This window comes from Toxotes jaculatrix, chromosome 11 (genome assembly GCF_017976425.1).
Source record: "Toxotes jaculatrix isolate fToxJac2 chromosome 11, fToxJac2.pri, whole genome shotgun sequence".
Taxonomy (NCBI): Eukaryota; Metazoa; Chordata; class Actinopteri; family Toxotidae; genus Toxotes; species Toxotes jaculatrix.
Genome location: NC_054404.1, coordinates 12298614 through 12325165, shown reverse-complemented (window position 1 = coordinate 12325165; position 26552 = coordinate 12298614). Strand labels below are relative to the sequence as shown.

At 43.1% G+C, this 26552-nt stretch overlaps 1 protein-coding gene across 1 annotated transcript in view; it reads left to right on the top strand.

Annotated features, from left to right (window-relative positions):
* Window positions 1-26316, top strand: part of zgc:171482 (zinc finger protein) — a 43758-nt gene extending 17442 nt beyond the window's left edge. Inside the window, exons 4-7 of the mRNA XM_041050626.1 lie at window positions 5646-5823; window positions 9071-9328; window positions 16530-16626; window positions 25247-26316. Coding sequence (XP_040906560.1) covers window positions 5646-5823; window positions 9071-9328; window positions 16530-16626; window positions 25247-25268 — 555 coding nt within the window. The 3' untranslated portion in view covers window positions 25269-26316. The remainder of the gene's footprint in view (window positions 1-5645; window positions 5824-9070; window positions 9329-16529; window positions 16627-25246) is intronic.
* The last annotated feature ends 236 nt before the right edge of the window (window positions 26317-26552 follow it).

Genomic DNA, 26552 nt, shown 5'->3' with positions numbered 1-26552 from the left:
AATCCTCCCAGGGGAGGTTATGCCCTAGCTGTGGTGTTTCTATTAAGATTTAGCAGCGGAGTCCGCCGCCAAACAGCTTCATATCTGACTACTGCAGGCCATGGCTAGGGAGGTCAGTGCAGTGCCAATCAGTGTCCAATGTAATATTTTTTTTCCCCATTGGCCCACTTGGCCAACAGATCACAGTTTTACTGGCCCCCTGTATATTTCCACTGGCCCAGCAGCCAAAAACTGAGAATAACTTTCTTCCCTACTTTCATTTTTATCATAATTTTAATAGTTGATGATAACAGTTCAACAAATATGTACAGACAGAACAATAAGAGAAAGAACATCATGGCATTTCTTAGTGTGAGCATGTTCACTCCAAACTCTTTCCACAAGAGACATGGAGCTGAACTGCTCAATGTCTAGACCCTCAAGACTCATGAGGAGCAGCCTTGTCAGTGTCACTGAGGTTGCTCCTCCTGTCAGTCTTGATTAGTCTCTTGGCGCTGAAGCCCCTATAGACAGAAGCTGTGAAAAGAGGCAGGACCAGGATGAGCTCAGTGAGAAGGAGTTTTTTGTTTTTTCAATCATCATCCACAAAAAAATATCTTGATCAATAACAAGCATGGAGCTGTACCAGGTTCCTGCTTTAGACCACGACTGATTGACTGATGTTCATTAGTGTTTTGTGAGACCTTGACTCGGTCTTATCATGCTTTACTAACCTGAAAATCGTTTTGTCGGTGGATGGGACTGTCCCCTCACAGTTCACAGTCACATGTAGAATGCCCCATGGCTCCATCCTCACACTATCTATATATGAGCCTAGATTTTGAGAACCATTCAAAAGGTCCCCGTTATTACCTTTTTTCTTTTTGTTTCTTTTTGTTTTTGCCCATAGACATTTAAGGTCAGGTTATTCTCCAAAATAACTAGTTCATACAACATGTAGAAGGAAAAAGGGTTTACAGCTGTTCCTAATGGCTACACTCAAAGACAGGAGTGAAAAGCCAGGGACACAATAATTGCTTCAATGTGGGCACACATTTTCTCTCCTGGAAGTCGTTTTTAGTGTTGCACACATTTTTACACGACCAAAGTTACAGAAATAGTTGTGTAGAGATTAAAAAAAAAAAAAAGAGCGCCTGAAAGAGAAGCTGACAAAACTGTTCCATAATTCGACAAGCAAGTCCTGACGTAACATTTCTAAAGCATCAAACTGAACAAAAATGTGTAATTGCCACAACAAAACTCAGACAAAACAAACTGGGAATCACTTCATAATATAAGACTCCAGAAATGAGCACCTCTTATGTTTCCTACTAAACCAGTTGAACCATGTGTCAAGCTGTAGAATAAGATGTAAAAAGGCGATACAGTCGCTCCACACTGCAGACATTCATGAAACAGGCATGTCAAGGGCACACGGGTTTACAAACACCCTCACACATACTGTAGAAATACACACACCTGCGTCTCCATCTGTCTCCCTAAGTGAATAAGACATGACTCAGCCCCTCCTGGCTTTCACCTCATATGGGACACTGCACACACAAACAGACCACGTGCGAACACACACATACACACACCTCATCTGCCGTACTGTAACGTACTGTGAGCGCCACAGCTAGCACTTTGTTCATAACCTTTCACACAGAGATAGGACATTGATTATCTGACAGAGCGGGAAAACCGACGTAAGATGAACACTTCTCCAGAGATGAAATTCTCACCATTCAATGTGAGATAAACTTTTCCAGTTTCATCTCTTTCGTTTTTCAGTTTTTGGTTTTTGTTTTTTTTTCTCCCAGGGGACGTTTTGCACATCTTTTCTTTGCACTACATCTTAGTGTTTTTGCCCCTGTGTTCCTGTACTGATTGACATGGTGCAGTCCAATGGGAACAGCCTGAAAAGGGTTTTTGCGCAGTGAATGAAATGCCAGCGTCTACCCAGTGTAAAATGCCATGCCTTGAGGTTTGTGTGTTTGTGTGTGAAAGTGTTTGTCACAGAACAAACATAGAGAAAGTAGGTCATAAAGGTGCTCCCAGATGAAAGGGGAGGGGACTGGATCCGTTTTTCTTCCCTATTCTGCACCTTGCTCTTTCTCTCCATCTCTCTATCTGTGCAGTTTTCCACCTGCGCAAAGGGCAAGAGACAACAAAATGCTATCTCTCCTCGCCTTTTATTCTCCTTTAATGCTATATTTGCACTGTCGCTGCTTTCAATTTACACTTTCAGCGCTTCTTCAAACTCCAAATGAGAGCGTCTGTTTCCCTGTGCTGCTCCATGTGTATATTTAGCAATGTTTCCCACAGCGCCTCGACACCGAGCAGTGGGAGAAGTAAGGAGGAGCAGAGAGAAAGCAAAACAGAAGGAGAGGGAGATAAACACAGCTAATTAGGAGTCTATTGTTAGGTGCATGAGCAGGATGAAGCCACCCAAACACAAAATATTCTGTGATACAGACATCACTGTCAGGCAGCGGATAAACAGGCATACATGCAGCGTGTGCACACGCAAACAGAAGCACACACAACAATTAGGTCGCATGCAAATCAGTCTCAACAGATGTGCGAGGCGCGACAGGTAGAGACAGCCAGGGACAAAATACAGAGAGGAAGAGTGAAGTGAGCGAAGGTAGAAATCTCAAAATCAAAAATGAAGAAACAGAAAGGCTAATGACTTTCAGCCGAGACAGAATACGGAGGAAAACAGTGAGTCACAGACACTGTTTATTGTTTAAAGTGGTTCAGCAGAGTGGCAGCTGTAATGAGCTGACAATTATTCATGTGTCAGTCACCCACACACACTTGAGATTGTTTAAAACCTTCCCCGCACTGTCACTAAATCAGTGGTGTAACATCTGTCATTGAGCGACAGGATTTGCGTTGCCTTCTACTTTCAAGCAGATACTTCTTTGTGTTTCAGTCCCATCTCTGTCGACTGCCTCTTTTACTTTTCAGTGGGTTTTGACAGGTGAGACCACTGCAGGCTGCCGCAGACAATCGTCTCAGCCTCTTTGTCCTCAGTCAGAAAAGAAAAAAAAAAACATGCAGTTGTGGGGCATCGGCTCTCTGCGGCTGATTTTCCTCATCCCGGTACAACAAGATTTGGGTAGAACAAGATCTCAGCAGCGTTGGCCCACGGGAGGGAAAGGCACGGAGAAAAGGAGGAGAGGGGGGAAGTGGAGGGAAAGAACAATAGGATAAATAGTGAAGGAGATGAGAGGAGGAGCAGAAAGTACACATTACAGAGGAGGTGGTGTAGAACGAGGAGAGAAATATAGGCAAGATAGAGGGGGATGGAGTGAAGGAGTGGAAAAACTTTTTACCTGAGGAGAGTTGTCCTCATGGGCACTGTGTCTCCTGTGATACAATCATGAATAAAGATCATGGGATAAATATAGATAAGCTGTTTTGACTTTTGTCTTCCTTTGACAACATGAGATAAAGCTTCATGGGCTAATAAAACGCAATGAAATGAATCTGCACCAACTGAGAGGTAGAAGGTTTGGGGAAAGAGGTCTGGGACGGTTCAGAGCAAGCCTTTAACATGATCACAGCAGGGACAGACATGGGGGAGGAGAGGAGGCGAGGCGGGAGAGGGGGGAGGGGGAGAGGCGGTGGCGAGGGCCTGCCAATACAGATAAATATTTCATCCCACAACACACAGAGTCACTGAGACTAGTGCCCAGAGGGTGAGGAAGGATGCAGAGAGGAAGGGATGAAGAGAGAAAGAGAGAGAAAAGGGCTGAGAGTGAGAGGAAGGCAAAAAGCAAGAGAAGAAGTGAGAGAGTGAGAAAAAGAGGGAGAGGAAGAAAAGCGAAAGAGAGAGGGGGGACAGCTGAGAGACAAAGCTAAGCCTGGAAGGTAAAGGTGTCCTTAACTCTCACATCCACTGTCCATGATGCTAACTGGGGCTGACATAAGACACAGACACACACACGCACGCACACAAAGTCATACACACATGCGTCCACAGATACACATAGCACACACCCACACACTCAGATATGGTGTCGCAGACACTTTTCTATTATTGTCCTCTCTCTCGCCAAGACCGAGGTTTCTCTCCTCCAACTCGATCTGACACCTGGACTAGAGAGAGCGCTGGTGTGAAAAGAAAGAAAGGGAGAGAGAGAAGAGATGTGCGAGTAAATAGAAAGAGTGTTCAGAAGAGGCAGCGAGAGAGAGAATAAAGCCTGGATGGACAGAATAAAAGCCTGGGTGAACAGGCAGTGAGAAGGTGGAGGTTCGGTGTGAGCGGCAAGAAGAAGAAAGAAAAAAAGAAAAAAAAAAGTTGTGAAAGTACAGAATTTAAAAAGGTTACACTGAAAACATGAAATACTGCTACTCTTTAGAAGATACTGAAACAAATCTGACAATTTTTTTTTTATTTCATGCTGTACCTATTTTAAGTGATATACTTGGGTGTGTGGGCTGCAGAACATTACACCCATATGTGATTGTTTATAGTACGATTCCAAAACCTCCTCCTCCTGCAAGGCTGTCCACAAAAATTTGGAACCCAGCTGCAGAGACTTGATCCCATTCAGCCACAAGAGCATCAAGTGAGATCAGGAAGAGATGTTGAACAACAAGCTCTGGCTCACAGTCTGTACCAGCTCATCCCGAAGGTGTTGGATGGCTCTGTGCAAGCTCTTTCTCACCAAAATGAGAAAAGCATGACTTTCTAAACCTTGTTTTGTGTCAGGGGAGAGGTGGCAATGTCATGGTGAAACAGAAAAGGGGTGCCACAAAGCAATTTTCCTTTAAATAGAACTAGGGAGCTAAGCCTAACCCATGAAAAACATGGACCAAAAATACACTGAAGTATATGGACACATTAAATATAGTGTATCTGTTCTTTGATAATGTTCTGGATAGGTTTTTGAGAAAAAAAAGTAGTTTTGTTCCTCCAAGAGTTTCTGTAAAAACATTTGCCTTCTACATGTGACATGTTGCCCCAGTTTTTTTAATGCCTGTTTGCAGAAAAGCTTTACAAGCATGTGCCACGATTCCTTCAATCATTACTGAGTAAATTTGACTTCTGAAAATTACAGGACTGGTGTAATTTTCTTGACAGGCGGACAAAAGTATATCTTTTTTTTTTTCCTTACTGATGGGCAGAAACAAACAGAAAAGGCTAAAGAGATGGAGGAAAACAACTGAAATATGTGTGTGTGTGTGTATGTGTGTGTGTTTGTCCATTTGTGTCAATCAGGCGGCTGATCTTTTTGTTTCTGTTCCCTCTCTCCCATGGGGAGCAACTCCTCCTCATCATTAGTAATGAAGCAGCAGCGGTGAAAGGGCCAAGCCACAGTCTCAGCCCAGAGAGACATATGAATATTTGATCAGCCCTCTCTTTGCTTTTGTGTGTGCGCGTGTGTAGAGTGTGTGTGCATGAGAAAGCCCAGCGAGGTCAGTGCAAAGTGTACATCTTCCCACTTCTCATCTCCCCCTGCCTCTCTTCTCTCACCTTCACGTCGCCCTGCGTCTCCTTCCACATCGTTCGTTTTCTTCACCTCCACAAATCTCTCTTCCTTTTGACTTCCCTAACCCTCTCTTCACCTGTGATCCATTTTTCTTTCATAACACCCCCCCCCCTCCCACTCCACCACTCTCTTTAACCATCTATCCCTCCTCTCCTCTTCTAGGACTGTGCAGAGACAGAAGTGGACAGGAACAAGTGCTGTACCTTGTGTAACATGTTCTTCACCTCCGCCATTGTGGCCCAGTCCCACTACCAGGGAAAAACACATGCCAAGAGAGTCCGTCTGGTGCTGGGGGAGCCGCCCAACCTACCCACAGCCATGACCAGCCCTACAAACACAGGTATCTCCAACCTTCTACCTGTCTTGGTATTGTGATTTTAGCAACAAGATCAAACTCACACATCCAAACAAGCAGTGTGCCTTACAGTAGTTGAGCTGAAATGCTTTCACACTAATCACAGAAGCTAAAGAAGTCAAGGGAGTGACTTAGTGCCAGTTGAGTTTAGGGAAACAAACAGAAAAAACGGATTCTTTGAGCCGGTTAGTCTTCATCTGCCTGTGTTCAAGTCAGACTTGAAAGTGAGAGCTCCACTAATATGATCTATCAGTCCCCTGCCTATGAACTGGTATTTAGGTAATAAGCCCTTTAGCCTTACATGATCAATACCTCTATTGGATTCCAATCTTGATGTTTGCACACAGAGCCTGTCCTCACTACAGACCAAGGTAATTAACTTGGTCATAAAACACGCTCACCTTTGCTGGCATGCACCCGTGTAATCCAGATACCCACTTTCTTGTTTACGTCATATATCATTGCTGAGAACTATTTTTAGTTCAAAGCACATATTTTTATCTGAAGTGGATTGGAAAGCTTTGGTCACGCTTCAGTCAAAACGTCTAGCGTGGGTATCAGAGGGAAAAAAAAAAAAGTGTGGAAATGCTAACATGCCAGAGGCGCAAGAAGTAAAACTTTGAAGGCGCAGCGTTTAATTTATAAAGGTCCTGTGATTTAAAAAAAACAAAAAAAAACAAAACATATATATATATATCAGATTTTTGTTCATGCTCATGATTGTTTAAGATTTGCCTTTTTTGGGTTTTTTTTTTTTTTAAGTGTCAGTGCTGGTGAGTCGTCTCCAGGGAAGCTTTACATAATGTGATTCAAATTGGATTCAAAGTGAAAATTCACAGAGCTATAAACGAACAATCGCTACAAAATGGAGTGTTATAATCAAGCCCCTGAGTGACTCTTCCTAAACTTTGGCCTACTTTGGAAAAGTGTCACTTCCATACAGCCGCTGTCGTGGAGTTTCTGCGGTTTTGTGACAGTGGGACCTGGAGGAAAAGAAACAAGAGAACAAGAACAAGAGAGAAAGAGTGACCTGGGAGAGAAGAAGAGATTTCAGGAGAGATTAAAGTCAAAAGTAGCCTTCATGATCACTCTGAGATGAGCGCTCCACAGTGGATGCACAGCCGAGCTGACAGGCTTGTGCGCACACACATGCACAGAAACACACACATGCTCACACAATCATCAGAAATATACATAAGCAGGATTGACTGATGCATGCACACATTCACTTGCATCCAAGGACACATGGACGCTAACGTGCGTACAGAAACACACTGAAACATCTACGCATCCAGAAACCACGCTGTGAGGAGATAGAAAGCAAAGGCCATGTGTGGTGGAGAAGCCCTTGAGAGGGGGAGAGCTGAGACTCTACCTGTGTTCCCTCCCCTTGTGCACATCACATCCCTACAAACTCCAAACCACCACCACCACCACCTCCTCCTCTTCCTCCTCCTCCTGTACACACACACACACATACACACACTCTCACGCACACTCCCTGTTCCCCACTCCGTGAAAAACACTTACTTCTGCTCCAATGTGCAGAGATCACAGTCAGGAGAAAAGAAAGAGTGGGAAAACGAGGGGTGGAAGGGAAAAATACATCCGAGGATCAGTCCCTGTTGCTGCTCTGCACGTGCTGTGCCACAGAGCTGTCAGAGCTCAGGAGCTTCACTCGTGCACGGGCCACGCACCAACGCTACACCAGAGATTTTAGGGTGGCTTTGTGCTTGAAATTAACCAGCTGACAAATGAAATGACTGTAAAAGAGTTACAGAGTCGAGTTTTGTAAGTCGGACGATGGCGTGGCGAAGGCAAACACAAGCGGAGGGAATGTGAGTGGGTGTGGTTGGTGAGATGAGCAGAGACACGGCCATAGATACAGTAACTATGTGAACAGAGCCCGAAGACACATCAAGGTATGAGCAACCAATCAGCTCGCAGGGCTAGAGTAAAGTCAACACAGGCTCACACACACAAGAAAATGCACACACAAACTAACACACCTCACACTCGGGGTCAACAATCCATGCACGCTTCTCATTTGTTATCGGTGAGCTGATGGTTGTTGTGAAAGAAGTGATATGACTCACTTAGGCTTAAAAGCTTGTGTGAGTGGGCTTTTGTTCGTGATATAAAATATTTAAACGTGCGAGATTGTGGCTGTGTAGTCATAGTTGGTATAACTCTAGTCATTGACACATTGTAGATGCGAATCGGCACATTTGGACATGCCATCTGGCATTATAAGCTTTCTCACACAGTTTGGCTGTGGACCTAACACCCCCTCCCTGTGTTCAAATAAACAGTTCGAGGAGCGATGATTTCTTTGGTACACGTACTGTACCTTACACACACACACACACACAGGCAGCCTATTCTGGAGCTTCATTCATACACACACGCACACACAAGCACACGTAAGCCTTCACACATTTTCTCAAGCGTGGATTATACATTCAATGCGCCACCCAAACACCCACACGCACACACAGACACGCGAGCAGCCACGCGCACGTACGCAATCTTCGCTGCGAGAGCCACAACCGCGTCCTGTGGACATGTCAGTGCCTGTTGGCTATTAATGGGCAATCACCATGGTAACCAGTGTCATGTCACGAGTAGCAGGTCACCTGGAAGTCTGCCATTTCTTTTCTTTTTTTCATTCCCTCACAGAGCAAAGGAGAGGAGAGGAGAGGAGAGGAGAGATGAAAGGGGAGGAAAGAGATGAGAAGAGGATGTAGGTTAAAAAAAGATAAGGCTGGAACATTAAGAAGCACAGCAGATATGAGTAGAGAACCCGTTTCAAGCACATGCAGACCGGTCCCTGGAGTGCTGATGGCCTTTTACCGACCCTCATCCATGTTCCACAGATGTGGCCTACAGCCAATCTATTGCTCTATACTCTCAGTCTCGATCAGTGTGATCTAAACCCACAGAGCTCTCAAACGTGCACATGAGTGTGTGTGTGGTAGCATGTGCTCGAGATTTCATCTGTGTCTACGAGGAAGAACGAGTGCATCAGTGCAAATAGGAATGCATGACATTTTCATGTTTTCATTTTCATGCGATTTCATGAAAATATTTTCATTTCATGTCATTTTCACCTCAGAAGCTCATTTGCATTTGAATTCATGTTAATATGCTCCCTCGCTCTCTTCTTCTACCCTCCCTTTCTCCTTCTGCAACCGTTCACCTCTCACTCACTTGTCTCCCATCTTTCCCCCAGATTCCTCGCCATCCACTCCAGTGCCCACAGAACCGGCAGCGTGCCCCCCTCCTCCGCCTGCCCTGACCTGGCCCATGGCGGTGGTTGGCGGAAACGGCGGAAGAGAGGCCGGGAAGTACTGTTGCCTGTGCGGAGCCTGGTTCAACAACCCGCTGATGGCCCAGCAGCACTACGAGGGCAAGAAGCACCGCAGGAATGCAGCCAGGGCACGCCTCCTGGAGCAGCTAGCAGGCAGTCTGGATGCCACGGAGAGCACAGGTCAGCCTCTTGGCCCAGAGCCCAACACAAGTGACAAGTGAAGGGCAGAAGGGGTGTTACGACTTTGTACGCAGAAAGACGATAAGGGGGAGATCACATTCAAGATCTGTGGCAGTGAGTGTGGACTTCTGAAATGTTCATATGCCTTTCAATGTGGTGTACATTTCACTTATGTAATACAGATAAAATTAGCACCATCAGCTTCCTCAGTTACTGTAAAGATCGGCTTAACACATTTACCATACATTTGGTCAAAAACGTGAGTCTATATGAATGAATACCTATCTCCTGTGCCCTTGAACGAAATGTGTTTCCATAAAAATCAATCCAGAGCTTCTTCCTTGGATCAACATCTGCCACTGCCCCAGTATTTATATATACAGTAAAGATTTAATGTTCCACAGATGATTGGAATACCTTCTTATAGTTGCCTTTAAATTTAGATGCAGAATGATAAAAGTTTTATAGTTCTGTAGGAAGGACGTCATGATATATAAACTTTCCCGAATTAAAGAGGCTCTCCACCACTTCTAGATGTCAAAGTCAGCCTGTGAAAACAGTTGTATAATCTAATTTGTTGCTCTGAAGGAGATTTGCCAAGTCTGAGAAAACTGCTCAAGTGACACAGAGGCTTGGAAGCCACAGATTTTTATTAGAAAGCCAACGTTACAAACTGGGAATTTAGTTTGAAAGCCGTGGGTGACTGCCAGCTAGTGTGGGTCCAACATAAAGACGCTATCGAGTTGCATTATTGTAACTGTAGGAGCCAGCTTGACCCACACTGGCAAGACTAAGGACTAAGTAGGGGTTTCTTCTGATTCATCTCTAACCCCAAAACATTTATGTGATCAGTCCCAAACTTTATGGAAATGCAAGACTGATCTTTGAAAGGTGTTTACTGGGTAAATAATCTTAAGGGTTGGTCTCCAAGCCAATAAAATGAAAACTTTAGCTCATCCATCAACCCAGGCAAATATTTTCCTTTCCCTAATTAACTACGTATCTCAGTCCAAGTGTAATTTTGACACATCTTGTTCATCACCTGTTTGCCAGAGTCTAATCTTTCCATGGGAGTTGTCTGGGGTCACAGTCTCCTCATATTACAGCATAGCCTTCACACTCATTAGTGCTAGCATTGCGATGTGTAAAACTGTTAAAGTCACAGGACCTCTCATAAGAGAAACTACGCTACACAGTGCAGAAGGTCAGGCTGCACAATACACAACACACAACCCACACAGGTATCTCTGCTGAGGGTTGAAATACGGGTCAGACACAGAATGACGCATAAAAGCATCAATCAGGAATTTAAACAATGAAACTCAAAATAATTTCTTAGTGTACATCAAATTACAGTTACTACAGCAAGTCCTCCGTCTCCCCCTTTATTCCTCTCCCTGTCCCACACATTCAGATGTAGCAGTAAAAGGACACTGATTCACACGCTCGCACACACATTTCTGCCAGGAGGTTATTCTAATGAAACTATTAATAGTATTTGGCACAGAAAGTGCTTTTCCTTTTCTTGTTCCTGCGAGTGATATCATCTAACATCATCCTACAGTGCTGCAGCACACAGCCTGAAATGCACACGGGTGCTACACAACACCTCTACGGTGCACACAAGTTGGATGTGCTTGTACCGCACACGCGGCACGCAGACACTGCCACACACGTACATGCAAATCCTCCGTGAGCCGAAGCCGAGCCGTTCGCTGTGTGCTCCAGGTGCCGTGACACAAACCATCATCTCAAGAAGCCAATCATATTAAAAGCATGAGTCATGTTGCCGCCTACAGTGGCTCAGAGGCTTTAAGTGGTGTCATGTTGGATATCGTCCTCCATCCACACACTGTGACCCAGATCCCACAACCTCAGCTATTTTTTGGGTGAATTTGACTCAAAATCTGAGCATGTAACTACAGAACACACTGAAAACGGTAACTGTAGAGTAGATATACATAAATGTCAGATTTTTCTTTTGTTTAACCCAAGATATTTGTACTCAGTGAAGAGAGAAAACGCTCTGCTGAAAAATCTATTACCCTTCTTCTTTTCAAGGGCAATGAACTGGTCTAAGATTTCTAAGTGAGCTCGCTGCTGACGTGATTTATCACATGTGCCATCAATCAAGTGTTTCTTCCAGTGCCTTTAGTCTGAAACACTTTATTCAATCACAGTGCGGCTCCATTGTCAGTAGTCGTTTTGTTCTTCAGTTAGACAGATTTCCATTGGTGCAAGATTCTCACATCTGATTGGCTTTTATCACCACTTCAGGTGTGAAGTCACAGGTGTGCCGGGTGTAATCTCGGGTGTGGGGGGGTGGGGGGGTGAACGCGAGGATGCAGCTGAGCAAAGAGAGAGAAGAGGGGAGGGAGACAAGGAACTCGGTCTGAGCCAAGTGCAGATTCATCTCTGTCCCTTTGTCCTCCTTTTCCCTTTGTGGAACCGTTTTCTCTTTACATTCTTTTTTTATCTTCTTCCCACCTCTTTCCTGCTGCTACGCTCTGTCTTGTGTCTTTGTTTGTTGTTACTGGAGTTGTTTTGTGTGTAATCGTGTGTGCACGTGTGTGTGTATACACCACTAGGGGCTCCAATCTCTCGTCATGTCTCATCTGTCATCCTCATTAGCTCCCCATGAGACACAGGTGAATTATTTACACACCAATATGCCCTCCCTCTCCCTCTCTCTCTCTCTCTCTCTCTCTCTCTCTCTCTCCCTCCATACTATGGCTAAAGAATCAGCTTTGCTTTATTGTCTGGCTGTGTCCTGTTGACAGTACTGACCTTTACCTGTACTTGCATTTTGTCTCTTTGTCTTACTCTCACAACCAAAACCACACAAAATCCCCACGACATTTATATCGACACCATTTCTTCCTCTCGGATTTTGCTGGTGTAATTGTGCAGACAGGGCACAGGGGATAATGTCGTTATTTTCCATGGCTAGGTGCCAGACAAAACCCTTGGAGATGGATTACAGATGAGGACGAGGGAGTTGCAGTGGGGGTGGCTACTGACGCTGGATGGAGCCCGGCTGACTCGGCTATGTCTTTACATAAATCATGACAGGGGTAGAAACCCCTCAAGACAGAGCTGGCGCATTGTCTCTTCTCTCTTGAGACTCAGTAGGGAATTAGAAGCAGTGAGATAAGCGTCTAGGATTGGAATGTGTGTGTGTGTGTGTGTGTGTGTATGTGTGTGTGTGTGTGTGTGCATATATGTGTGTGGTTGTGTGTGTGATGACCCAAGAGAGAGGGTGAAGTACCAAAGCAAAGAAAACTGTGTGTAATTGATTACTGTGCCTGAGTTGGGAGACAGAGCTGACCTCCTCTCCCATGAGACCGCACTCACTGTGACACAGTCGCACATGCAAGCTTACATAAATGCATACATAAACAAGACATGCTGTAGCCAGTGTAGAGCCACATATGTTGCAGCCTCAAGTGAATTAGTGCTGGGTTTCAAAACTCAACACTTTCTGCACACATACCAAAATGTGTCGATAACGTCAAATATCGTGTCAAGTGTCAAGTAATAAAAATCATCTAATTCTCAGGATTGTCTACTAATTCTTTCAAGAGATATTCCTTTATATAAGTCATAAAATTTTCTTCACTATAGACAGAGGTCCTATATGAGGCTGCACTAATCACTATCTTTATGGTCACAATGGTTGAATTGGCTATTTGCAATGGGAAAGGAGTGATACTTAAATAAGCAACTGTTGGCTAACATGTCCCCCAAATTCACTTTAAAAGGTGATAATATGTATATGTAATGTATATGTAAAAACAACATTTCAACAATGATGAAATAAGCAGTTTGTCATATTTAGTTAAATAAAAAAGGATAAAAGCATGTTAATATGTCTCAAACAAAAGTATTGAAAAGTTTTATTGAAAACTTTTGTCATTAGTCCCAAAACAAATGTTGGCACTGCGTTCAAACAAAACACAACCTGAATACGAACCCATTCTTAAAAACCACCTTTAAGAATTATTAATTGGTTGAAATGAGATAGAGGACAAACAACACACAGTAATACACAGTAGTGTCGACCTGAAAATGTAAAAGAATCTGGTCATTTTATTTAAAAGCCATAGTTCAGAGAGACACTTTGTTTCCTGTGTATTTTTTGTCTAAAACAGATGGTCTTTCCAATTACTGTCATATTCGCTACAAAACTAATTAGTCTCTCTCTAAGTCCTCCAAAGTTTGTAGCTTGGTAAAATTCCACTTGGAATCAATCTGACTCTCACCCGATGCTCAGCCCCTCTCTGCTATGGTGTTTGTGATATTCCTGTGAGACGTACTGTCAAGCCTTTGCTGCAGACTGTTGGTTTTGATTGCATCTCAATAGGCTTCTTTGGGATCCAGTTCCTTTTTAATCTCGCAAAGCGCATGGTAAACTAATGGTGTACCACAGCACAAAGGCTCTGGGGGTAGCAAGAGCTCCGTAAACTATTATGCTGCCTCCAAAGTGAATAAAATTGCAGATGAATACCTTACAGTGAGATTCTCAGTTGTAATCACCCCCAATAAGAAGGAAGCAGAAAATAGGGAAAACTCTACCTTGAAATTATCCATATGTAACTTGATGTTCAACATTTCCTCTCCCTGTGTCTAAAATCCATCCCACTATTTAACCAACGATGTTCACCCGACACTAGACTTCACAATCGTCAGCCCTGACCACAATCTTAAAACCCAAAAGAGGCTCACAAATAAAAGCAGATGCAGTTAGCCTTGGCAGAGATGCCTTAATGGAAGGAGCCCTGAACATCGTGCTCCAAAATGGATCATTAATGTTGTTTGAGCTGAGGCTAAATGCAAGATGTTCAAATTTCTTTGCAACGAGGCTTTTGAAAAAAAAAAACAACAAAAAAACATGATTTTCCCAATTTTCTGTGCACAGAATGTAGCTCATTACTATTTTGACAAGCATTTAGGCGTTTCCATACCAGAGATGCCAGCAATGCCACAAGGCTCTATACGTTTAATGACAGCCACAAACAGCTCCACACCCACTGCCTTAGCTCATCTCACCCCCTTCTTTTCTCTCTTCCTGGCAAATCTTCTTGTGTAATTAACAAGGCTTAGAACACCCTCACAAAAAAAACCCACATTCACAGCCCTGCCCTGCGTGCTGTCACTCGCGTTGCACACATACTTTCCCTGCATGTAATTAACATGGATTAGGGCACAGTGTGGTCCAATGCCAGAACTGCCTTAGTAACCAAAACACAGTGTGCGTGCACGTGGCTATGTGTGCGTATATTTATGTGTGCGTGTTCAAAAGACTGGCACACACTCACATACTCTGGCATAGACACAAACTGCAGCATATTGTACATCAGTGCTACTCGGCCAGGCAGCAGGGAGGTGACATCAATCAGGCTAAAAGCAGGGAAGCTGCCTTTGTGTGTGTGTGCGCACGCTTACACACACACACATAAAACACACTTAATCGCGTATACAAGAATAGACCTCTTTGTGTAATCCTTGCTGCAGTATAGAATTACGGGGAAGAGAAAAGGAAAAAGAATGAGAGAGACTTATCATTCTTTTCCAAATTATCTCTTCTCCAATTAATAGCCTTTCCATTAAGAGAGAACAGAAGTAATGACATTTTCGCAGAAGAGGATGTACTATCGCGTTTTTTCTCCCTTTCACACACGGACTTAGTTATTAACTCCTAATAGATGCAAAATATCAACATTTAAGCAAAGACAGCACTTACTCCGGGCAACTAATTCCGCCGTGGCTTTCTTGTAAATGACTGTTTGTCCTTAATCACCCCTGAAACAGACAGAGCGGTCTGACAACGGGGAGTAGATATGCCACATTATGCAGCCCTGGCCCAGTCTAAATGACCTCCCACCACTCCTATAACAACATTACAACTTCATCTCCCCAATATACTTCACCAATTACCGCCACAGAAGGTCAAAAGGTGATGGAATACACAGACAACTCGTAAATCTCAAGGGCAGTAATGACAGCAGAGAAAAGGGCACCCACACACACGTCAGCTCACCTGATTTCAGACACAACACACACCCACAATTACACATTCATTGTCAAAACCTGAAAATAAAAACAAAGAGCATGGACAGGCTGAAGGGGGAGGAGGCTTCGAGCAATTCATTTTTTGACTGTTTGGTCATACAACCTCTAAGTGTCAAGGTTGTTCATCGATTATCTGAGAGAAGTTCAGCAGCGACACCTATGCAATGTGCAAAATGTGAGAAAACAGAAGTAGCACTTCATTACATGTTGTTGATTGCCCCGCCTTCACCGACACAGAGAGCATTTCCTCTGCTTACTCTGCCCTTGTGAAAAAATAAAGAACAAATAAAAAGCGTTTTTAAAATCAGTCAATGTGTGTAAAAGGATGTCTTGTTTTTTTGGGGGGGGTGGGTTGCATACAAGTCTTCTCCTGTGGTCATTAAAACCCCAGCAGGCCTTTTGAATTACTCCTACAGTGGGACAGCTCATTATCCTTACCATCTCCATCTTCTCTCCTTCATCTTTTTTCTTTTACACATCTTTTCTCCAGAAATTTTCTCTTTCCCTCGTTCTGTCGACCCACCCCCGCCCTATCGCTCCTCACCCCACTCTGTCAGTATCTCCATCCTCATCCATCTATTTTTGGGTGTTCATCTCGACCACCTGCAAACCCTCTAATTAGTTCACATCTGTGTCTGAGCTGCACCATCTCAAGCACACATTCACCAACACAATACAAATGTGCATGCACGCACAGCCATACACAGCGCTACACTGTTCTGTTCTTACCCCCGGTGTCCTAATTCTTCTCACCCTATTGAAATTCAGCTTTGGAAAAGGCACCTTCACACACATACACACCCAGGAGAAAGAATAAGGCAGCGATCTAAGGATCTAAAAATGTAACTGGCTTTCTGCTAATGATTAGTCTAATCAAATCTTTTTTCCAGATGCACTCTAATTAGGAAAATTACCCCGCATTGCAGTGTAAAAATAAGTTATGTTATTTGGTGTCACTTCAGATTTTTATTGTTGCTCGTGTTGGCCTCAGTGCTACTGCTGCTGACGATCCACATGATGATGATGATGACGATGATAACAGCTTTTAAGGGTTTTTATGAGCCATGCTTATTGAGAGTGTCCTCACAGTAACCGCCGCACATGTGTGGTTGTGTGTCTGTCTCTCCAGGGTTGCGCAGTAGTTACTCCTGCAGTGTCTGCAGTGTGGTCCTCAACTCCATTGAGCAGTACCATGCACATCTCCAGGGCTCCAAGCACCAGAACAAGTGAGTACAACAACACTGGATGGATGGATTTTTAATCAAATCCTCAGAAATAGAAAGAGCGCGTAGGTTTCTTAAACAGACGATCACACTATGCAAAAGTTGCCAGTGTGATTTGTCCTTGTGTGCATTTTCTAACCATTTATGCTGCGTTCTTTGAGCAGATGATGATAAAGGGAAAAGCGAGAGACCGACAGTTCCACTTCAGTTGATATTGTTTTGTATTAAAATGCGTATGATGTATAAGGGCTTTAAATTTTGAAAATATCTAATGAGTGAAATGGTGCAGGCTACATTCACTAGATCAAATTCATAACGCACATATACAGTTAGCCATGTAAAGAACTGTGGAGTAGACTGTGGCAGCATAATGGAAACAGGATTATTTATTATAGAGAATGACAATCGCACAATGAGGTCTGGTCATTTTCATTACTGACTTTAGAGAATGTAATCACAGCCAATGTGAGGGGAATTATATCCACCGGCAGGTAGAGAGAGTGCAATGGAACAGTTACATTTCTTGCATTTACAATGGGATAGCTGTGAGCATGGTAGGCCTAGGCAGTGTAGTGGCATGAGTCTGTGTGTGTCTATGTATATGTATGGGTCTCTTTGCATTTAAAGCAATGTAATGGAAATGTGTGTTATGAATGGAGAATTTGTCAGATGAAAGGGTGCTTGAGGATATAATTTTGTTGTTGTGGCTGTTTCTTTGTTTCCTTTTAGTGTTTTAAGGGTTGGGGCTCTTCAGCTGAAATAGCTATATTCACCCACCCTAGAGCAAAACTTGTCTGGGCTGCACACACTAAACTTCTGCAAACAAGTTCACTCTTAGAGAGTGGTGGGTGTAGTGAGAAAAACAACGGCGACAGAGAGGGTGGGAAATGCAGAGAGAGAAGGAGGAGCAGATGAAAACAGAAGGCAAATAATAGGATAGATTTTCTTTTTGCCACGGGCGATTTCCAAATGCTTATATCCACTGATCACTGTAAAGAGTAGGAGGTCTGTATTATTTATGATGGGAATCATCACGTATGCTGGACTAAACACTGTGTGTGTATCAGGCGTAACAAGAATATCAGTCATATAGTGAGTTTCAAGACTCATTTATAAAAGAAAATTGATGGTGATAGATCTTGAAATAAGACAGATCACTGCACAAATACTAAGCACACTAGACTGCAAGTACTCTAAACAAAGACAAGAAAGACAAATGAATTTGTACTGAACATTTGTCAAATAATCTCCCTCCTTAGTGGCACTTTTGAATCTAGTTTTATTAATATTTGTGGGACTCATAACTTAAGATACATTTATTGACATGTAATCATCTGTGTAAAACTGTTTAAAGACACAATTCTTGATATAAGACTTAACACTAAGGAACCAACACTAACGCTAGAGATGAGGTGCAGAGGTAATACTGTGGCTGGGCTGAAAACTGCGTAGGCTCAGGCATTAAAGGAAAATTTTTACCCAGACCCCAACAGTCAAACTTATCTTTCTATTACCCAGCGAGTGAAGTGTTATCTCCCATTCAGACAGCTTCAGTGTGATTTGGTGGTGTGTGGAGATAGCGGCGGGTAACATCAGTACAACAGAACGGAAAGGTTACTTGACGCTGATTTGATGTGAATTTTTTCTTTCTCAGCAGAGGAAGACACTTGGCAGGTGTTGTTTGGTAGTTTGTTAGTTCATGACAGTTACCATAGATGAGTCCATCATTGTACAGTATTTGGAAAGAGGTGTTGTTAATTAGGAGGGAAATATGTTTTGTTATGTCTTTTTGAGTGAGACTTCAAAAAGGTCACAGGACCGATGTTTGTAATGTCCATTAACTACTACATACCACTAAGCAAGATACTGAACACCTAGTATAGCTCTTTGCTAATCCAACAGTGGAATTCACTCACTCTAAGTCATTGAGGATAAGACCATCAGCTAAAAATCCTAAAATATGTGATTGCTGAGATCTATAACATTTCTGCACAGAAGCTGTAAATCGTGGAAAAAAATGGTGGCTCATAACATTTTGTCAGTTTTACTATCGCAAAACGGAAAAGAGGACAGGCTCGCTGAAAGAGTGATGTTTATGAGGGAGAAGGAGGAGAGTAAGCAAGACTGGTAGACCCAAGAGAGACAGATGGGAAGAGAAATGCGGAGAGACAGAAAGACGCACTGAGTTTGAGACGGAGGCCAAAGAAATAAAAAAAGGCCAAGACTGAGATAAAATTGATGAGGAGAGACTGACAGGCATGGAGAAATGTAGTAATACAGACAGAAACAGGATGTATTGGAGGCAGAAAGGTGCAAAGAGCAGGAAAATTGCAGATGAGAAACTCGTTACATTGTCCCGAGGTGGAACCAGAGAGATAAAGAGATTTGGAGCGGGCACTGAGGTGAAGCCAGCGTTGCTGACAGCAGCAGGGCTTTGCTGCTTGGGATGGAGATGATGGACTGACAGAGCATCGACGGATAGAGGACAGTGAGAGACAGACTGAGAGGTACAAGGGAGATTAACAGGGGTGGTGCTGATAGGTCACTGGATAGAATGGGAGAAAGTCCTTCATCCACCTTATCACACAGGCTTAGCGGCACTGGTAGGAAGTGGAAGGAGTTTGCTGAAGATGTGTGCAGAGCTGGGCTTCAGTCTCATTTCAGAGCAGTGGATTTTACTCAGGATTGTTCACAGGAGAGGATATAATACTAGAATTCTGTAGCACAATGAGTATTTGTTGACATTTTATAGGAATAATTCCTTTTAAAGGAATTTTTTCTGAGAGGTTTAGGGAAGGTAAGGGACCTCACGATGCATCTTTGGATAAAGTACAGAGGAAAGCAGGATTGTAAGAAAGTAGTAAAGATGGAAAAGAATTTTACAGCGCAAGTTGACTGTCCACCCTACCACCCACTGGGATGGTAGGGTGAAGCATTTGGTTATGGTTAATGATGCGAGACTCGTGTCAAATGTAGTTATATGTATTTATATGTTTATATTTTGTTTAGCAGCAGAATAGTTATTTAGTTTGACCAATTGCATTCCCAAATATAATTTGTCTGACAAAATTATATCTGGAACTTGCTAGTCTTCATTTTAATGCAAATGATTTCCCTGAAGCGGAGGTTACAGACTTGCAGACTGTGCGCATTCAGTGTGAAAAAGTCCATGAGAAAGCCCTCAAAGCACAAGCGGTTTTACTGAGCAACAGCTCTGAGCACTCGCAGACTTACTGCGAATGAGCGCCGACTTCTGTTAAATGCGTGAGTGAACACTGGTACTGGAAATAAGTCTTTTCCAGCTCTGTTGCACGGCTGTATCGATCCTCCGGGAAACACAGAACAAGACCAAAGGTTCCACCTCATCGACCTCACTTCCTTTGCTTTCACCCAGTCACTCAGGTGAAACACAATACAATACATGAATGTGTGTTAGAAACCATCTCATACAGTGCATATACCTCGCCCATTCTTACATCAATGTGCATTATATTTCATCCTTTGCAACACAGAGTAGTATGGGGGCACAATATGACAGCAAATAATGCACATTGTGCTGTGTCACTTTTCTGCTGATATGGGAGTGTAAGCACACACTTGCACAGACACACAAACACGAAAACACTGGCTGCAGCACAAATACGAGACTAGACAAGCTCTAAGGCATTGCAAGTTAAGACATAAGAGGACGTAAGGGCACTTGAATAAGATGTGAGTGTTTGTGCGTGTGTGCATTAGTGTTGGTGTATTTTTGCAGGACACAGCATGAGTACAAACATTTTTAGTCTACTTCCTTTAAGAACAAGCAGTCTGATTATGGAGTGCTGTACTGCCCAAATGTGTTTTAAAATTGTGTACAGTTATATGTATACATGTATACAGCATGTGCGTAAACACAGAAATGTGTGTGAGTACTTATGGAAAAGAGATTGTTCCATTCATATCTCTGGGTTGTTTACTGGGTGGACACAGCTTTGCCAAAGTGATGTGAGACCTTCTATCCTAACTTTGAGTGAGTGTGTGTATGTGTGTGTGTGTCTGTGTTCATATGTATTTTTGTGTGTCGTGTGTGCTCACACTCAGGATGAGCTTTGGCTTGTGTAAGGAGCTTTCCGGAGGAGACGAAAGCACGGCTGACAGCGGCAGGGGATTAGCTCTCACCGAAGAAACATCCATGAAAACTGTGTGTGTGTGCGTCTGCATCTATACGTGTGTCCTCGTACATGATGTTTGGCATTAGGAATATGTCATCATAAAACAACAACAGATTTCGCTGTTCTTTAAACAGCTGGATGCAGCTCTCCGCCAGCTGTCCTTTATCTATACCATGCATCTGCTTCACACACAGTCAGCTGCAGGTCATTTGAAACACTGCAGATGCCACACAGTCGCTCCAGACTGGCTGCTGTAATTGAACCGGTACAAGATGATAACAGCGGAGATATAACTAGATAAACTTGGCAGGACAGTTTCACAGTTTACACTGTGTTGCAATTAAGCCAATGCACTTAGCGGGCCAGCAGACAGCAGCACCAGTGGGCAGCAGACACAACTGAACCAGATAGATGAACATTAAATCCCCATGTTGGATTCCTCAAGTACTCTTAGACACTAATGGCTAAATTTTGAGAAAAAAAGTGAAAATTAAAGAATGAACATAAAGCCGTCAGCAAACAGGAGCTGAATTGTTTTTTTGCAGCCCTACAGCTGTGTTCAAATCTGGTGAAACCCTCTGATGATGGCAAGCTGTTCCCAGTGGTGACAGCGTGCCTGCTCTCATATAGCAGGTAATTTCTAATCAAATTTTTAGAGTTATATATAAAGGTTAAACTAAAAGGCCATCTCCAAATAACAGTATAAAAGCAGAAACTGAAAACAGCAAGTTTCTTTTATTCTGTAATATTTTCATTTTTATTGTATTTATTTACTTATTTGCTGTTTTGTTTCAGTGGAAGGTAGCAGCAGTACAATATACTAACAACATGATGTGTTATGTGTTATGTTGAAACGCTGCTATGCTCAAATTCTCCTATGGGTTTAGATGTTTTTATGTGTTTGCATGCACACTACGGGTCAAACTTTTACAACACTCTCAGTGTTTTGGTCACCAAAAAATGAAATATAACGTAAATTTCAGAGTTCTTTCTTTCTTTCTAGAATCTAATGGGTTAACAGCAGTGAAAATAAAAGAAAATTAAATCTTATATATTTTTTAAAAACTTCACTGGGTTAATAAAACATTTATGTACTGCCACTGCTTTTTGTATATCTGCCAACATCGGTGCCAATAATATCTACTTATTGTCATGCTGATTTTTCTGTCCGGCTTCATTATTATAGACCCCTCTCTGTCTGGCTCAACATCGTTCCTATTATTAATATCCAGCGGTCTGAACCAGAAAATGTGCTGTTGGTGTATTCATAGTCACAGTACAGAATATTCTCAAGGCTATGATGGCTTTTATGCAACGATTACCAGCAAATTTACACTGTCTCAAAAGTATTCGTCCAAGTATACGTTTATTAAAATGAATAAATAAATAAATAAATAAACAGAATAAAACAAGATAGAGCACTAATTAGCTCCTCAGAGTCCAAAAGAGAAAACAAACCAGTAAGCTACAGTTTCCTCGATGGGAACTGTCAGCATGGCTATATCTCTGACCAATGACACTGCGTAGCTTTAACTACCCGTGTAATATTATTCATGTTCACATCGCTCACTTGGCCTTTGCTTTCTGGTTGCTTTTTTCGTTATACAAGTCCGACCTCTAGCCTGCCGTGATGTGTGTTTATGTGCGTAGTGTGCGCCCGCGTATGAGTGTGTGTGTGTGATGTTGATGCTGATGTTAACGCAAGCCCCAAGGGCATGATGGTGAGGTCGGGGACAATCCATTTAGCCTACTCACCCTGGTAATTATTCAGCATCAGTATCACAGAGGACACATACACACAAACGACAAAACAAACTAATGCACATCTAAGGGAGGAGGGCACACAGAGAGAGAGAGGGTGGCAACGAGTGTGAGAGATTACAGTGCTTAGTAAAAAGTAACTGAATGCAAATGGTTGAGCTATCGACCTGCTAATAGAGCAGGCTTGCTGCATGTACGTGTGTGTGCGTGTGTCTCATGGTCTGAGTATGTGTGTGTGTGTGCATGCGCAACCTCTCCCCTGCTTGAGGCAAGGTGAAAGGTTAATTCAGGACTGTCGCTGGTTAGCTCTCCTCCCACATGCCTCCTCTGTCACACTTGAACACACACACACACACACACACACACAGACTCATGCTGTAGGCTCCCTTCATTTCCCCTGAAGGCACTTGTCCTTGTCTTTCCTCACACCTTTTGCCCAAAAATCACACAATCGCACACAAATCATACACAAACACAGCCTTTGTAAATACACAGCCCTGAGCATCACTGTCTGTGATGTTAATAAGGTGAGGTGTGGGGGGGGTGAGGGGGGGGGGGGTGTGGGGGTGTGGGGAAGGGGTCATGCCTGAATTATGACTCATAGCTCTGTTCTCTTAGCAACTGCTATTGCCAGGCTGCGTTTACCTGGCGTGCGCACGCACACACACACACAGTGTGTCAAGGTGACCTTCACATCTTCACAAACACTTCCCACAGAGACACACAGGTACATACACTCTCTCTGCCCTCTCTCTCATCCTCTAACATATCTCACACCCCACATGTGTGGCCCTGGGACAGATTAGTGAATTAGTGTAAGAACCCCCTTCCATCACACACCATGACCTTTTTCTAACCCCACCCCCTGTCTCACCTTCCACTTTCCCTGGATCCATCACCTTTCCTGCCCTCATCCTACTATTAGTCATCTTGTACCTCCAACCTTAAAGACTGGCTGCATCCAAATTGTTAACTGTACAAGATTAGCAGATGCTAATAATAGAACGTATGAATATATATGTGCATTGTTGCAGAGTATGGCTGCAGCCCTACTCTAATGTCAAAGTCTGTTTGCTCAAGGCGCACGGGAACACACACTGCGTTCTGTACAAAAAGTATGTTTTATGCTGTGCACATTTACACGCTCGCCCCTCAGAATGGACTTGCCCGTCTTGTCTCTCTCCATCTTTGACCCCTCTTTCTGCCCCACACTGTTTTCTCTCTGTCCCTCTCCTTTTGTTGCTCTCACCTCCGTCTCTGTTGCTACCTTTCCCTTTCCTCCCAGAACACAATACAATACATACTACCAGAGTCGTGTCCTCCCACTCCTCAGAGAGTCCAAAGTGCTGGATGAGTCCCAACAGAGCAGACAGGGTGTAGAGGCCACTGTTTTAACAGCCATTACCGGGATAGGTGCTGACAGCCATGGTGCCTGTGCATCCCTCTCTTTTTCTCTCACTCTGTCTCAGCATTAGAAGTGTATGTGTGTTTATATATATGTGTGTGCGCGCATGGGGGGGGGGTGCAACACTCCAATTAGGACAAAGTTGAGGAGTGGCATTTTAACAAGGACAGTGATGAACACGCTGGAATTAGTTTTGGGGAAGTGTTTTCATTTCAGGTTCAGACGGATGGCAACTAAGGGAGACAAACATCTTATTCTCACTTTACATACGTGTCTGATTTTGTTTGTCTCTCTGAACTAAGGTATTTTAAAAAAAAACAACAAAAAAAAGCAGACAGGGCTTGGCTCACACTGAGCCAAAAACATTTCAAAAATGCATCATCAAACAAAATTAAAAAGCACCTCAAACTGACAAGAGGAACAATTATACAAAAAGCTGCAGAGATGAAAGAGGTATTATTTTACTCAGTGCATTGTGGTGGGGATTTCTGTTGTGACATTCAGGCAATTGAATAACTGGGAGCAACTCTGAATGCTAATTTGATATTTTCATTTCAGTTATACTTTGCAAAGCAGGATTACTCAAGATTTTAGCCCCTTAAATTTAATATGTCAGTACAAATCTTCCTAAAAAAAATGCTTTCTCATTTAGGTGGCTGTTGCTTAGCATGAGCTTCAATCCATCTTATCTCTTTGTTTTAATTAAATGTGGTGTGTTTGCCTCTGGAGTTGCTTTGTTTCATGACGATAACGCTACAGAATGCAGCCACAGCGCCTGGCATCATGAAAAACAATCAGCAGCTCAAGATAAAGGCTGGATTCACTGTAATTATTGCACCTTAAACATGAGGGTTTATGCTCCTATCTTTCTCCTTTGTTTTAATTTGGGGAACAGCCAGATAGAAGGCATAATAGACGGTTGTAATTATGAGAAGATTGTGAAACAGGATTATTGGTTAATGCTTCACATTCAGTAGAGCTGTCATTCGCAGGAAGATGGAATTCTGTTCGGTGCAACAGAGGGATAAAAGCAATGTAGGGTTACAGCGTTATGTCTCTGCACATTTGTCTTGTTACATTACCAACAAAGACTTTGTTTTGCTATCTATGCTATATTAAAAATGGCATGAGACATGGATTTACAGGTAAACGAGATTACTAACCAGGGACAGAGCACGGCAGAAGTATCTTTCTCCCCGTTGGGCTCGATGTTCCCTGCGGTTAAAGAGCCCTGTCTTGTCAGATCTGCCTGTGTCAGAGACAAAACAAGACTAACAAATTCTTTCCTGTGTTTTGTTTTCAGCCTGAAGCAACACCAGCAGTAAGCTGCCGAGACAGGCCACTCTGGAAAGAAGAAGAGATGAAGACAGAGATTATTGGAATAAACAACTTCAGAGAAAAGGACTTGGGTCTGAACCCGAAGAGTAGGAGAAAGTACTGCAGTGTAACTTCAGTGTGTGTGTGTGTGTGTGTGTGTGTGTATATGAGTGTCATGGGCATCCGTGCCCACATCTGCAGTGTGCACATGTGGGTCATTGTGAGTGTGTTTGTTTCTATCTTTGATCTAAAAATATATCTCTGAGATTTATTCAGCACCTAAGTGTTTGATATGAGTTCTCGACACCAACAGCCGTCAGACGAGCTGCGGCTGCATATTGCCATATAACTCCGGTGTGAACCACAATCCTAACATTGAACTGATGTCAGCACGTTGCCCAGAGTGGTAATAACCATTACAATGATCGTCATAGAGCAGCAGTAATAATAACTCTGTAACTAGCCGTCCCCCAAGTGCTCTGACAGTGATCCAGGTCTACGCGCATTTCATATATTGTGACGCTGACGGTGGCACGTGCATGGTTCACTTTCAGACCACTTGACACCTACTCAGGCCCAGATGTTTAAATCCAAGGACAAGAAAACCCCCAAAGACCTCAGTCATTACAGACTGCATGAATTTCCATAACTTTCAAAAAGTATTTTTGGTTTTAAATCTCATGTTGTCTATAAATGTAGTGTCACTTTTCATTTTCAAATGGTGGGTGTGTCACTTTGAAATCCATCTCTTCATATTCCAAATGATCAGAACCTGGAGATGTGGCACGGTTACAGTACAGAAGAGCAGCACAAAGACTTTTAGACTCCGGCCATGAAGTGAGGGTCTGTGCAACTTTGTGAATCATACACCGCTGAAAACATTCCCACAGCACTGAATACTGATGTCAGATGCAGCTCGGAGGTGATAAAAAATTCTCTTCTCTGTTGAGATGGGCGACATGTAGATAATATTTTTTTATTTTTCTGTTGCGATGGCCAGAGAAAAAAAAAACAAAAAAAAACACAAAAACACAAAAAAACCAACTTCCCTCACAACCCATGTAGCAGCCAATGTACAGTACAACTGGGATGTAATTCAATGCATGCACAATGTAAAACGTTGCATTCACTTGCCTTTTTGAAACCTATTGCTTGCGCGTTTTGGCAATAGCGCTGCTTTCTAGTGATAGCTTCGTAATGCATTACTGCACATGCTTGCACCTGAACAAAGAGGTCACCTTTTTAGTACTGAGCAGGCTTCTTTTCAGCACCTAATTTATTCATCAAAAAAG